Source organism: Anastrepha obliqua, unplaced genomic scaffold (genome assembly GCF_027943255.1).
Source record: "Anastrepha obliqua isolate idAnaObli1 unplaced genomic scaffold, idAnaObli1_1.0 ptg000012l, whole genome shotgun sequence".
NCBI classification, from domain to species: domain Eukaryota; kingdom Metazoa; phylum Arthropoda; class Insecta; order Diptera; family Tephritidae; genus Anastrepha; species Anastrepha obliqua.
This window is the reverse complement of record NW_026562179.1, coordinates 5,456,902-5,472,715: the sequence shown is the minus strand read 5'-3', so window position 1 is coordinate 5,472,715 and position 15,814 is coordinate 5,456,902. Positions and strand designations below refer to the sequence as shown.

Below are 15,814 nucleotides of genomic sequence, written 5' to 3'. Positions count from 1 at the left end.
GCTGCCGGCAAGCGACTTGAGGACCTTGTTGCGATTCTGTACTTTCGTTGCAATAGCGGTTGTATGCGCTGAGAAGGAGAGCAAGCTGTCAAAGGTGACTCCCAATATTCTGGGGTTGTTTACCGTCGGTATTGGGGTATCATCGACGTGTACCTGAAGTTGCAGCTTGACCTCCTTTGTCCAGGTGGTGAAAAGGGTCGCCGTGGATTTAGTGGGAGAAAGTTGTAGGTTTCTCGCAGTGAAGAAGCGAGAAAGGCGGGGAGGTAGTCGTTTACTTTTGTGCATAGACCATCAATGTCATTGCCCCTGGTGGGTAGGGGAGTTTCGAAATGTAGGAATTAAAAAGCAAGGGTGAAAGGACATCACCCTGCGGTACTCCCTGCTTTATTTTTCTCTGTTTTGACGTTTGGTCTCGAAATATCACCGACGATTGACGACCACTCAGGTAGTTCGCGGTCCACCTCTTCAGCCCCGGCGGGAGTGTCGACTGTAAAATGTCATCTAGTAGCGTGGCGTGGCTGACTGTATCGAAAGCCTTTTGTAAATCCAACGCTACTAGGACAGTCCTCTCGCAAGGGCGGTTTTGGTTTAGTCCGTGGTTTACCTGGGTCTTTATGACGGTGAGTGCCGTGGTGGTGCTGTGCACTCGTCGGAAACCATGCTGGTGTGAGGGTGGAATCAGGTGTTCTGTAAGGAGTGGGAGTAGAAGGGCTTCAAGAGTCTTCACTACTGGGGAAAGGAGAGTTATCGGACGATAGGACTCCCCTTGGTTGACGGGTTTCCCTGGCTTCAGTAGTGGGACCACTCTCCCTAATTTCCACTTATCAGGAATGATGAGAATGGTCATAGACAGGTTGAAGTCCTTGGTGAGAAATTCTACTCCCAGTGGACCCAGCTTTTTCAGCATCAGCATGTTTAGTCCGTCAGGACCAATCGCTTTAGATGGTTTCATATGTTTGATGGCTCCCTGAACCTCGTCGCTAGAGAAAGCAAGCGGTGCACTGTTGTATATCAGTTTGTCCAACCGTCTGGTGGCACAACGTTTGGATCTGTCGACCGGAGGATGCAGTATAAATTTCCGGCTAGGTGATATCCAACTTGTCGTTGTGCTTCGTCGGGTTCGACAGGGACCTTACGGTGGACCAGAGCTTGCTCATACCAGAGGTGAAGTTGCAGGACTTCAGATGCTCTACCCATTGGGTCCGCTTATGTCGGGTTACCAGTTGCCGGATCTCCGTATTGAGATCCTTTATTCGAGGGTCCCCGGGATCGGCCTGGCGTAGGCGATCACGCTCATTCGCCGCTTCGTCTGGGCAATAGGGGCGTATGTCCCGGATCCGTCCAGCGGGTATGAAGCGAGCCGCGGCGGCTGTCATCGCCTTGCGGAATGCGCGTTCGCCTGCGCGCACATCGGTGGGAATGGGTAAGGCTGCGAAGATGTCCTCAGTAAATTCCGCGAATCTGGTCCAATCAGCTTTGTTAAAGTTGATGTATGACCGGTGATCCGCGGAAACAAAGTCGGCAGGTCTCTCGATCGAGATGATAATGGGCAAGTGGTCTGATGCAAGCGATGGCATAGGCCGCCAGGTTATGCTATTTATCAGACCTGCGCTAGCAATTGTGGTGTCAGGCGAGCTGCTGCAATTGCCCACTACCCTAGTGGGGGCGTCGTCGTTTACAGTGCTGTATGTCGAATCGTCTATCTGCTCTGCCAATAGCTGTCCCCTACGATCATTTGGCAGGCTTGAATGCCAAAGATCGTGATGCGCGTTAAAGTCACCTATTACCAATCTGTTTTCTCCCCTGATGAGCGCACCAATATCAGGGAGATATCCTGCCGGGCAGCAGGTGACAGGGGGTATGTAAGTATTATGTATTTCGAGCTCGGAATTGCCTGACTGGACAGCTAAACCTTGACGTTCTAAGTTGCTGTCCCTGCGGTCGATGTCTTCATCAATAAGACGATACTGCACTGAATGGGGCACTATGAACGCTAGGCCACCACCGTTGTCTCGCTCGAGGTCCTTTCGGTGCACATTGTAGCCGTCCCTGGTAATCAGGGGGGAGCTAGCGTGCAGTTTTGTCTCCTGGACCGCAGCTATCTTGATACCATACCGGCTCATGAAGTCGACTATTTCGTCAATCTTGCTCGTGAGTCCGTTGCAGTTCAGTTGCAATAGCTTGAAGCTTCGCGGGAGTATGGTCGTAACTCGGGGGGTGAGGGATGCGTGATGTTGTCTACGTTGGTCCTGCTGTGCGTTCCGCAAAATTGGTAGTGGCCTGATGTTGACTGGCGGCCGCGCCACTGGGGGCGGTTGCGGGTGCAGGCCGGAGCACCTCCGAAAATGGCACAGCCACTGCAAGAATTGCATTGGACAGTTGTCAAGTTCCGAGGAACTACGGTCTGACACACGGAGCAGACTGTGCGGGGGACCAAGAGCTGCTGGTTTGTCCCCGCACTGGGGTAGGAGCAGGAGGGTTGTGGGTCAGAGAGGGAGTTGTGTTGCTCGTGGGGGCTCCTTACCGTTGAGGTGTTGTTGGTGGCGGCAGCAACACGTGGGCACATACCTTGTTGACCACTCTCTGTGAGTCTTAAAGCCTGAGCAGGTCTTAAGATGGCACCACCCGTTGCACTTATTACACCTAACCGAGGTGGAGTTTGGGTGGAGCCGTTTGTGGCAAATGCAGCAGTAAAATACTTCTGGTCCGGGTTGTGTTCGACGCCAGCCCGGAAGAGAAGTATTTGGAGCAAACGTGCTGCAATGAGTTGGTCCTGTGACGAAAGATGGGGGGTGATATACGGTACACTAGACAGGGCTAGTTTACTGGGGCGGCAGCCCTTGGTCGGGGAAAACCCGAGTCATTCCGGTAACACCGGCTGCCATTGGCATTTCGTATACCCGCTTGCTGCATCTATGATAATACTTTCGGCCGACTGTATGACATGTCAAATATTTGCCTATTAGCTGTTGGCTTGGGTTATACTCTCCTGATTGAATTGGCAGTTGCGATCTCTGAACTGATTTACTGAGTTCGAAATTCCAGCTTGCAGAAGCTAAGGTCGAAAAGTTCGTGTATACTGGAGTTGGAGTACTAACACCAGTGATGGTAGAAGTTGCTATATCATATATATATATAATTGGCGCGTACACCCGTTTTGGGTGTTTTGCCGAGCTCCTCCTACAGTTTGAAGCCGACTCCGAACGGCAGATATTTTTATGAGGAGCTTTTTCTTAGCAGAAATACAATCGGATGTGTGCCATTGCCTGCCGAGGGGGGACCGCTATTACAAAAATGTTTTTCTTAATTTTGGTGTTTCACCGAGATTCGAACCTACGTTCTCTCTGTGAATTCCGAATGGTAGTCTCGCATCAACCCATTCAAATATTTTCGCAATTTTTGGAAACGTTTGGGGATAATGCACGTGCCGTTTACCTTTCTTGGTAGTTGGCGACGGCGATGCGGTAGGATGTGCTTTCGTGGTTGATGCATGATTCTGGCATTTTTCACAGCTTCAGCTTTCGTCAGCCACATTGCTATCTACTCCAACACAGGTGAAGTGGCACCAGGCGCCGCAGGTGTCACACTGGACTATACTCTCGTTGTCCGCTGCGTCACATTTTCGATAACTTTGTCCCGTTTTCTCCTTGTCTATATTGACCATCATAGCAAATATCAAGATTAAGGCAAATCGCAGATCTTAATATAACGGCAAACAAATTTTAAAGAATTGTTGTGCGGCAGTCTTATTATTTCAAATTAAAAGACAAATTTCTAACAACGTCCGTGCATTTTAGCACTTTTTGTATTTTGTTCTTATATTTTGCGACTACGCCGAATTGCACCAAGTGACACGAATTTATAGCTGGTCAAGTGGTTTGATATTACAGTTAGATTTAGTAAATATGGAATAAATAAAAAAAGAATGCATGTTACTGTAATTATGTATGTAAGCAAATAATGAGAGATGCTCATAAAATTAGAGAAATACAGTGCTGGTGAGAAAAATTGCGAATGTGAGAAGAATGACAATATACAAAAATAAGAGGATGAATTATAATATATTTACTGCTAGGCAGTACTTTTCGACGGTTGTTGTTGTCAGTGTAGTGTAAATCAACGGTCGTCTTCGTCTAGCTCATCTAACGGTAGGCCCAGGAAACTTGCTGTTTTGACAGGCTGGGTCCAGAGGGAGAGGGGTGTTAGATGAATGGGTTTGATGGGGCATGTGAAAAGGTGGTTTGTGTCGTGCGGGGTACATTCACATGCTGGACATATGTTTAGTATGCAGGATCAATTCTGGGTAAGTAGGTGTTTAATCTGCTACAGTATCCAGAACATAATTGGGCCAAGATTACGCGGAACTCTCGGGGTAGCTGGAGCTCTTCGTCTGCTATGGGTGGCGATTGGACTCCAACAACGGCGTTCGGTGGTCGGGAGCTTAAAAAGGTGGTAAGGTTCTCCCGATGAATGTCGTTTATGGCCTGCCTGTGCACTGTCTGATCCTGGAGTGGACTGTCTGTTTTGTCCAGGATCTCGTCCACGTAGTTGAGGAAGTGCCTCCTGATGTGCCTGGGAGGTGGCTCAGGCTCAAGCAGGTGTCTGCATGGGTGGGACCTACGGTAGCACTCTAACCAAAACTGCTTGCTGAGCAGTTTGTTGTGCTCGTTCATAGGGGGTATCTGAGCCTTTTCGTGTATGTGTTGTAGTGGGGACATCAGAATACATCCCGTCACTGTCCGAATGGTAGTGTTTTAGCAAGTCCGAAGCTTCGTTCACTGCGTATCACTAGTTCCAGGCGACCAGACAGACGCAGCGTAGTTTAGAACCGGCCGGCCAATTGCCTCAAATGTCGATAACAACATTTCTTTGTCTTTACCACAAGTGTTGCCGGCAAGCGATTTGAGGACCTTGTTGCGATTTTGGACTTAAGTAGCAATAGCGGTTGTGTGCGCAGAAAAGGAGAGCAATCTGCCGAAGGTAACTCCCAAGAATTGAAGTTGTTGACAGTAGTTATTGGTGTGTCCTCGACTTTTATCTTAAGTTGCAGTTTGACCTCCTTTGTCGAGATAGTGAAAAGAGTCGCCGTGGACTTCGTGGGGGAAAGTTGAAGACCCTTCACAGTGAAGAAGCGAGAAATCAGGTGAGGTAGTCGTTCACTCTGACGCACAAGCCATCAATGTCATTTCCCGACGCCATTATCGTGTAATCGTCGACGTAGGAGACCTGGGATACTCCTGCTAGTGGCTGTGGGAGCTTCGAGATATAGAAGTTGAAAAGCAAGGGTAAAAGGACACCCCCGGCGGAACTTCTTGCTTTATCTTTTTAGAGATTGGTCGCGAAATATCACGATGAATGTCGACCACCCAGATAGTTCGCGGTCCACCTCTTCAGCCCAGGCAAGAGTGCCGACTGTAAGATGTCATCTAGTAGCGTGGAATGGCTGACAGTGTCGAAAGCCTTCTTTAAGTCCAACGCTACGAAGAGTGTCCTCTCGCAGGGGCAGTTTTTTAAGCCCGCGGTTGATCTGGGTGTTTATGACGGTACTGTGATGGTACTATGCACTCTTCGGAAGCCATGCTGATGTGTGGCTGGGATCAGGTGTTTCGAGTAGAAGCGCTTCAAGAGTCTTCACTACTGGGGAAAGTAGAATTATCGGACGATAAGAATCCCCTTGGTTGACGGGTTGCCTTGGTTTCTCTAGTGGGAGCACTCTCCCTGATTTCCACAGGTTATGCTATTAATGAGACCACCGCTTTGAATAGCACTTCTTATGGGACACATTAATTTGGACAGTTTGAGTATCGTTAAGATATTTTGATTTTGGCATTTTGAGGGAGAGAAGGTAGTAAAGCTTAAATTAAAAGTGTATTTATACGAATATAAGGTACTGTTGCTACGTGCTTAAGGGCGGATAGAGCTTTGGTCACATAATAGTCAATGTAAAGAAGTACGTCTGAGGAATTTCTGTTAGGTTTGAAAGAAACTTGACAGTGGTTAATGCGTTGTGGGGACTGCAAAAATAATGCAATGTGTTTGGCTATTATGCCGCTAAACGGTATTAACCGGAAGTATCTTACCACCTTCTTACACTATCGCCTCATGCCGTCATCGGAGTTCAACTACGACCCGTCGCAGGCGAAGAGCTTCAGCTGCCTCATGGGACCCGCGCATATTGACACAATTGTATTCCACCTTTATTAGCAATATTAGTATGTACCTGCTTGTGGAGAGTGGATTCTTATTTGGTTTTGGTATTAGCATTATCGTGGCAATTTTCCAGTTTAGAGGTACTTTACCCGAATTTAGTATGGTGTTGTAAAGGCTTAGTAAACGATTTATGCCGGTATGTATGAAGTAACGAAAAAGAAACCGTTTTTGCAAACATATATTTACTTTTAATGTAAGCGTGTCATAAAACTATTTAACAATTACCACATATCGGATTTTCTTCCTTTTCAATTTTATCCACAGGTGGAAAGTGGTGGTGCGAGAGTGGCGCAAGCTTCAGCAAGATATTTTAGTTTCGAACATCCGATAGTAAAAAGTTGATGGCACAGAGATATTAATTCGAAAAACACAATAAGTTGGTTACATTAACAGAGAATAAAAGCGTTAAGGCTATAAACTATTAACCGTTCCAAGAGAAGCATAAACAAAAAGTGGTAATCCTTTTATATGTTATATTACCATCACCGCTGCATATAATTAAAATAAACTTTGTGCAAATGAAATTTATCAGCAACGTATTATTTTATGCAAACTAACGGCAGTGCAATATCATAAAAAGCTCCAACGTAAACGTCAAATTACCCAAGCTTAAGCTACATCTTATGATCAACAAGTGCAAGTTAAGATTGAAAGGGCGGTAACCAAAAACAAAAACTCGTTGTACTTTACAGATTGACGTATTTGAGTACCAGTACCTGTGGTACGTTTGAACGCTGGTCGTTTCAATATTGTTATATAGATAAACAGAAAAAAAACTCGTATTCAGTTATAAAGATAAGAAAGAAAAAGTGGTTTTATGTGAAACTAACATCAATGAACAATACACCAATAATCATAAATACATAAATATATATATATATATATGTATATATATATATATATATAAATATATAAATATATATATATATATATGTATATTGAAAGCATATAAGGATCGCCAAAAATAACATAAAAACTAGTTATTACAACAATAACATGTCCGATCTTGGCAGTGGAGACGAAGGCATTTCTGGCTCAAGTAAGTTAAATAGTGTTTTTTAATATGGGCAATTGTTAACTTACAACCATTTAAGCATTAACTTAACTTATAGTACTGCACAGTATCCAAAGGTTGTGCCAGGCTCCTTGTTTCTTTTCATTTACCAAGAAATCTTAATTTACCAGTAATCAAATTTCGTTAAAAGCCGTTAGTAGCATATACTAAAGGGTGATTTTTGAAGAGCTATAGGAAAGGTTTTTCAAAGAAACATGTAAAATTCAGAAAAATGCATGAAATTTTTATTTAAATCGATAGTATAGTCCATATAATTTAATGTATGAAGATTATTTCATGCAAATGTTGACCGCGTCTGCGCTTCAAATGGTCCATCCGCTTAGTCCAATTTTGGCATACTCTCCAATGTTTCGGCCGGTATCTCACATATATAGTAAATTTTAATGTTGTCTTCCAATGCGTTAATTGAAGCAGGCTTGTCTGAATAGACAAGAGCTTTAACATAGCCCCACAAAAAATAATCTAAAGGCGTTATATCGCACGATCTGGGTGGCCAATTAATAAAATGTTCACCGAACTCGCCTCTCAACAAGTCCATTGTTACGCGTGCTGTGTGGCATGTGGCAGTGTTTTGCTGAAACCACATGCCATGCAAGTCAAGCTCTTGCATTTTTGGGCAAGATAAAAGTTGGAAATCACCATTCACAGTTACGTTACGATTCGCAGAATCTTTGAAGAAGTACGGTCCAATGATATCTCCAGCCCATAAACCGCACCAAACTGTGACCTTTTCTGGATACATTGGTAGCTCTTGCAATTCTTCTGGCTGATCTTCACTCCAAAATCGACAATTCTGCTTATTTACGTACCCATTGATCCAAAAATGAGCTTCGTCGCTGAACAAAATTTTTCGATAAAAAAGTGGATCTTCGGCCAACTTTCCAAGAGCCCATTCACCAAAAATTCTGCGTTGCGGTAGGTCGTTCGGCTCCAATTCTTGCACCAGCTGTATTTTGAAAGGCTTCACACCTAAATCCTTTCGCAAAATTTTCCACGTTGTTGAGTAACAGAGGCCCAATTGCTGCCAACGGCGACGAATCTATAATTGATGGTCATCATTAACATTGGCCGATACAGCTGATATATTTTCTTCAGTTTGCACTCTGCGTAAGCATGTTGGTGGTTTGATGTCCAATAATGTAAATTTGTTTAGTTTAGTCACAATAGCTCGAATAGCCGCTTCAGTGGGTCGATTAAACTGACCATAAAATGGAAGAAGCGCGCGATAAACTTTCTTAACAGAACACGCATTTTTATAATAAAATTCAATGATTTGCAAGCGTTTTTCGTTTGTAAGACGATTCATGGTTAAATTATAGACCAAATCACCCGTTATATGCATAAATACCTCACCTAGGATTTGTAAGAAATGTGTGAAAATTCAAAATTTGTTCGCTATTCGCGCTTGTTTTTTTAATTTTACTGTATAAGCCCTTAACACATGTAGTTTTTAGTGTATGCTGGTGATATCTACATCATCGGTTATATTATCTACGAAGCTATCTATTAGCTACATAAATTGATTAATAAAATGAAAGAAAATTCGTGTCCATCTAGTAGAAGATTTTCTCGAATTCAAATGGAGAATAACTCTCGCCGACAACAGGTACAAGTTTTATCTGGGGTTGCAATTGGAAAACATTGCCCTCTCTCAACAAACCAAAACTTTCCTCAATAAGTAACTGTTTTGTCTATTTTATTTTATGATGTATGGGCGATTTAAACAGCCTATGATGGAAGATGCATGGACATTTTTCTAATTTTATCAACTTTTACAAATTGTTAAGCTAGTAGTTCCAAGTATGCAAACCTTGTACCGGCTTTTCTGAATAAATTTTTCCTCAAACATTAACAACGTCATTAAATCTAGAGAAAGAGTCTCAATACTATTCTTTATCGCAGAATACAATGCAAGTGGCATGGAGGGCACCAGTGGTAGAAGTGACTTTGATTCAACAGGCAAGGGTGAGTATATAATTTTTGTTGTAAACAATAATAATATTGACATTTTACGTAAGCATTGCATCGGTTTAATCTATACCGTGTTTTAAAGATGACATTACACTCAAAACAAATTGTTTACAGCTTTGAAAAGTAGGAGCAGGTGAACAAAGAAATATGTGCTGTTTATGTGAGCATTTACCTGCATTGTCCAAGGGCTGAGGATTAGCCAGGAAACCATATCAAACCATTGCATAAGGCTGGGTTTACGCAAATAGATTTCTACAAGATCTTTAGCTGAATTATCGCCTGCGATTCTTTGAGCATTACGAAGTCGCCTTATTTATAAAGCGGACAGTAACTGTCGTTGAAAATTGTGTTTCGTACTAGAATCAAAAACCGAAAAAGTTTATGTACGTTTTTGTGCTTGCAGATTCATGTTGTAATACGTTTCTATCAAAGCCAAACCCTAGGTTTGCCGGTTTGGGCTTGAGGATATTGTCAACTGTTTTCGCTGCGTGTTTTACGGAAATTATCTTTAAATTGTAGTTCGTTGGTTTACGTATATTTATGTGTATCTACTTAGTCCACCATAAGTTCTGTTACAAGTTAAGTCTGTTATAGATGTGAAATTATAGTACGGTCACCATTTGTTTTTACGCGAGCAATCAAACTATTAGGGCAATTTTTGCAGGACGCACAGTTTCCATTGATATTGACGTCGCTGCTTGAACCAAAGATTGTTTGAGATTCTCCAAATTTCTGTGAGGCCTTCGACAGGCCATGTTCTCCAATGCTGACCACAAACTAGTCCAATGGATTCAGATCTGGACTGCCACACGGCCAATATTCTGCGGCTATAAACCCAGGCACTGCTGGGTGGTTTTTGCCTTATGGACTGGAGCGAATTCTTGTTGGAATACCTAACGTTCTCCATTGAATAGAGTACAGCTCAACTGCGTCACCACGTCTTCTAAGACATTCTCTTGGCACACTTTTGCCCCGGTATTAACCTCTTTTTCGCAGACACGAAGAGATGTAACGCCTTTACAAGACATTCCCCACCAAACTATTAAGAAGGCTGGAAGATGGCCACGCTGAACACTTCGAACAAAATTGTTTGTGTCTTTAGAAGTTGTAGCATAGATTTTGTCGTTTTGCTTATTGAAAACTTTTTCAACAGTGAACATTTTCTCATCTGTGAAATGAATAATATTTTCATGGCCGTTGGCCGCGTGCCACCAGAGTACTTCTGCTCAAATATGAACGAGACGGTATCAATAAAACGGTCCGCGGATGACATATGGCAAAAATACATTTTTTGTTTTTTGGTGGGACTGTTATAAGCTTACAGGCAAATTTCAGCGTGATATGTCACATAGTTTGTTTTCTGTGCTACTGTAAACAAGTCAAGCATACATACACACGGGGAATGCTGCTGGAGTGACAGTCCTTGGCCGGATATAAATCCGGGTCGTTTCGGTATCGTAGGGCCGACTGTCGTGGAACCGTCGAGTTTGATTTTCTACAAGCGCGCAATCAAAAGATGGCCAGTTAAGTAATGGAAGGCTTTCATGTGGGGATCATATCTAATTAGTGTTGACATGGATCTCGCCGATACATTGATTTCCCTTGACATGATTTTCTGCTTTGTAAGGGGATTTCTGCGAATTCTTTTTCGGACGGCTTTTATTACTGCACTGGTTCGAACACGCGAGGACGACCACTTCTTTTTCGCTCAGTCACTTCAGGCTCTTGCGGAAAACGAGTTATCGTGTGGTAAACAAGCATTTTCGAAAAATTAAGTTTTTTCAGCAATAGGAAAATCTCACTTGCACTTTTTCACACTTATGTAATGCAATCACTGCAATGCGATTTTCCTTAGCTCCCCACTTTATCGTTGACAAGCGAAATTTAGCACGAAACTGAGTATAATTTATGAAAAGACAATGCATACGAACGAAAGCAACAAAACCGGAACTTTTTTCTGCGAATTCGTTCTCGCCGTATGCACTGCAAAATTTGTCATAAAATTTATGCCAAGACTAAATTTTAGACGCCAGCAGCCAATCGAATTGTGATATTGATAAGCTGGAAAACATTGCTGGCATGTTTCGATAATGCAATAACCAAAGAGAAAAAAAACACGCAAATAAACAACATTGCCACCAACACAATCACGCTGTATTTGTCGTATTTTCATGGGTTTTGACAAGTGTTTTGCTCTTTTAGCGGCAGCAAACCCAAAAGTAAGCTGTAGTGGAAACGTTAGTAAGGGTGTCCGGTGGAAGAATCAGGAATTAAATGCTAAAGTAAAAAATAATTCCTAATGATAAACGTTTATTTCAACAACTATAACAAAGAAGAGAAGTGATATTTTATTTTTTAATAATTATTTACTCTAAATGTCGATCGGTATGTCAAATACAATCTAGCATCAGTACTCCGTGCCACTCGTTAGAGAAATAATGTCGGGATGCCATTGACCTCGCGAACGATATTTGGTTTTTAGTGCTAAGATGGATGGCTGAGCATAAACATTCCACATGGGTCCGGCTCGTTCCGGTAACGTAGGACTGGCTGCAGTGGGTCGCTGGGTTTGTTTCATAGACTTTGCTTTTGAGGTACCTTTACATAGAAAAACATATAGGGGCCATATCGGGCGACCTGGGTGGCCGGAATATGAACCAGAACAGCTAACCATTTTGTTAGCTAAGAAATTATGCAATATCGCCACGATCTTGCTGAAACCATGTATGTGTGTGGCAAATGGTTTTTTGTGAAGAGGTTTTGTCTGTCGAGAGGCGACCGCTATTAATTTCGAATGGTAGTCACGCACCAACCCATTCAGCTACGGCGGATTGTTTCCACAGCAGTCGGTTCTACGTTACCGAAACGACCCGGATTTATATCCGGCCAAGGATTGCAACTCCAGCAGCATTCCCCGTATGTAAGTATGGGCGGATTATTCTCCATTAATAATTATTATTAGCTGATAATAATTGCTAAGCAAGCGTCGATAAGACACCGTCCATAGAAATTGCTTACACTCGATGTTTTAAAAAAAAAATATGGTCCAATTATTCCACTGATTGACAATGAATACCAAAGTGGCTTGTGATGTTTTAATAATGTGCCCGGTTCGTATGTGACCAATAACGGAAATTTCGCTTATTTATACTTCCATAGCGGTTAGAGAAAAACTTTAAATTTAAAACCTAATTCGATTGTGGAACAACATCAAAACACTTGCCACAAATAGGAGGATGAGCTCGACCAAACACCCAAAAAGGGGGTAAGCGCCTATTGCATGTATATATATATATTTCGATTTTGGATGCACATTCCCACTACAATCGGCTCTACGTTACCGGGATGAATTTATATCCGGCCAAGGAATGTTACTCCAGCAGCTTTTCCTAAAAAATTGTGGGGAATGTTAATGCTCTTACAACAACAATAACATTGTGTATGCAATTCAGCAACTGTTTTCATTAAATTTTACTGAAAACGCTAAGGTTTGTGTGAACGTACTATATCGCAGGAATAGCGAAAGTATCACTACTAACTCTTTTTACTTGAAGGTGTTCATTTTCGTTAATTTTTTTCTTTTTCCTCTTATTCACAAAACTAATCGAGTAGAACCCCAAAAATGTATCGTAATAATGTATATAAATGTGCATATGTACGTATTTATATGAGACTGAACTGTCAACAGTGTGTGACCAAATATTTAAGCCGTAAGGCCAAAATGCGGCTACATTTGTTTGGGGAATAAAGTTGCGTGTCTATAAAAATCAAATGAAAGTGGTGTCAAAGCGGGGTAAAGGAAAATCATTTGTATGGCAAACTGCGAGTTTATGAGTAGTGTTTAACGTAAAACTTCGAAATATCTCACAAACACGAGTTTATAGTAAACTGTTAACATAGCATAATTATTATTAAATCCAGTATTAGCAAGGGTGTAATTTTCTTTTTTAATTACGGATAATGGAATTAAGCTCGAAAATCGAGATAAACATAATGCAACTTTGTTATCTTATCGCCGAATTCAAGTATCAAAATGTTCAGAACTTCTTATATATATAAATATATATAATTGGCGCGTACACCCTCTTTGGGTGTTTGGTCGAGCTCCTACTCCTATTTGTGGTGAGCGTCTTGATGTTGCTTCACAAATGGAGAGACTTACAGTTTTAAGCCGACTCCGAACGGCAAATGGTGAGGAGCTTTTTCATGGCAAAATTACACTTGAAAGTTTGCCATTGCCTGTCGAGGGGTGACCTCACGGAGATTCTTAGTTGATCTAATAATAATTGAAATAATAATAGCAGAAAAGAATAATTGTAACAACAGTATATTTAATACCTCTAGGAGAAATCTAAAAAAATCTTCGAGTTTTGCAAGGCAAAGTGATGCGGAGATTTAATAAAATAAAAAGAGTTTTTGTTGGATTGATGGCTTCGTAAAATATTTGTTAATGTATATTCAAGTATTTCAGATGAAAGAAAATTATAGAGTTGAACTGGGGATATTAAGTTCAACAAAGTTTTTTTATCTCCACTGTATACTAACCGGGAAAGTTTTGCATATTTATATGGGTAAACATAATTTATTTCATGTACAAAAATGTAAATCATTTATATTATATAATAAGTAATATTCGTACTCCGTTTTCCTTAAATTAGCTCAAGCAGGTGCACAGCAAGGCGAACAGGAATTGGCGACAAAAATGCTACAAATACAATCGAAACGCTTCTATTTGGATGTAAAACAAAATCGTCGTGGACGTTTCATCAAAGTCGCTGAGGTAAATATATCATAAAGAGCGTGTTTATGTATATATCCTTCAGTCCTTAAACCCGTGAACTTGCAGATAGGTGCCGATGGCAGACGTAGTCAGGTTTATTTGGCCTTGTCAACTGCCGCTGAATTTCGTGATCACCTTTCAACATTTAGTGACTATTACGCATCTTTGGGTGAGTATAATCAAATTGTGCTATGTAGTATTTGCGTGCATATTTAAAAATTAAAGCATAAATTAATAGCTGCACTCACACTGCGATAAATATGTTTTATGTACTAATTATGGGCCTTAAATATTTATGTAATGCTTATCAAACTGCGAAAAGAGAGAAAAAATTAGCGTCATGTGTAGAGCCGACCATAAACCGCACCAAACAATCACACGTTGTGGATAGAGAGGCTTCTCAACAATAACTCTTGGATTTTCTGAGCCCCAGATCCCACAATTTTGCTTGTTGACGAAGCCACCGAGGTGGAGAAGGGCCTCATAACTCAAAATGATTTTTCGATGGAATTCTGGATCATTTTCATCCATTTGAACGACCCAATCAACAAAGACACGACGTTGTTGATAATCAGCGGGCTTGAGTTCTTGTGTTAACTGGACTTTGTAAGCCTTAAGACCAAAATCTTTATGCAAAATACGGTGTAGTGACGTTCGTGGAATGCCTAATTCGAAACAACGACGAGGAATGGACAAACTTGGGTTTTCTTCATCACTTTCGGCTACAAAAGCAATATTTTCGGCTGTGCTTGAGCGACCTGTACGGGTTTTATTCTTCACATCACTAACTTGTCCCAACAGCTCGAATACTTTCACCAATTTCTGTATTGCGGGCCGACAAGGTGCTTCACGATGACCCAAAATTGTGCGAGTTTTACAAACCGTCTCTGCCAAATTTTCACCACTTTTATAGTGAGTTTTAGTAATTTCAATGCGTTGTTTAAGCGTGTAAAGTTCCATTTTTATTAACGGCGTAGTTTCTACTTGTCAAATATCAAAAACTCGAGCGATTTTTAATTTCCACTAAATATTAATATTATATTTTGTTTGGATATCTATATCTATTAGGGGTGGGATTATTTTCGAATAATATTCGAATAAACATTATTCGAATAAAACGAATAATACTATTCGTTTCAAATAATTCGAATAGTTCATTATTCGAATACCTTACTATTCGAATACCTCACTATTCGAATAGTTTACTATTCGAATACCTCACTATTCGAATACCTTCCTATTCGAATACCTTACTATTCGAATACCTCACTATTCGAATACCTTACTATTCGAATACCTCACTATTCGAATACCTCACTATTCGAATACCTTACTATTCGAATACCTCACTATATATTCATTTATATCAGGGAGAAAATGCTTTTAAAAATATAAAAATTACATTGGCCCTTCTCATGGTGCTAATCAGTTTTTCTCGAATTTTGAACATTGTGATTTTTTGATTTGATGATAATATTTCTTTGGTATTGTTCTTGATAAAACATCGACAGGTATACATACTTATATGTATGTGCATAACTAAATGTGCATAAAAACATGTTTCAATTAGCTAATATGATAATATTTCTTTGGTATTGTTCTTGATAAAACATCGACAGGTATACATACTTATATGTATGTGCATAACTAAATGTGCATAAAAACATCAGAGCGTTTCTATAAAAATATTTGGTTTTCCCTCGTAACAATTCTTGTGTTTAGACGCCTTAATATTAATATTAGGGTGGCCCGCACCGCACTTTTCAATTTCCCATATA

General features: G+C 41.1%; 1 protein-coding gene across 32 annotated transcripts in view; it reads left to right on the top strand.

Moving 5' to 3' along the window:
• Positions 1–15,814, top strand: part of LOC129251340 (transcriptional activator protein Pur-alpha) — a 188,250-nt gene that overhangs the window by 57,754 nt on the left and 114,682 nt on the right. For 10 of the 32 annotated variants that reach the window (XM_054890712.1, XM_054890707.1, XM_054890711.1 and 7 more), the window contains exons 2-6: positions 6,475–6,931; positions 7,156–7,249; positions 9,188–9,250; positions 13,915–14,036; positions 14,103–14,205. In XM_054890712.1, the coding sequence (XP_054746687.1) occupies positions 7,207–7,249; positions 9,188–9,250; positions 13,915–14,036; positions 14,103–14,205 (331 nt within the window). In that variant the 5' untranslated portion in view covers positions 6,475–6,931; positions 7,156–7,206. Of the gene's footprint in view, positions 1–6,474; positions 6,932–7,155; positions 7,250–9,187; positions 9,251–13,914; positions 14,037–14,102; positions 14,206–15,814 lie in introns of those variants that run through there. The other 22 variants (XM_054890737.1, XM_054890703.1, XM_054890735.1 and 19 more) reach the window with 15 other exon arrangements.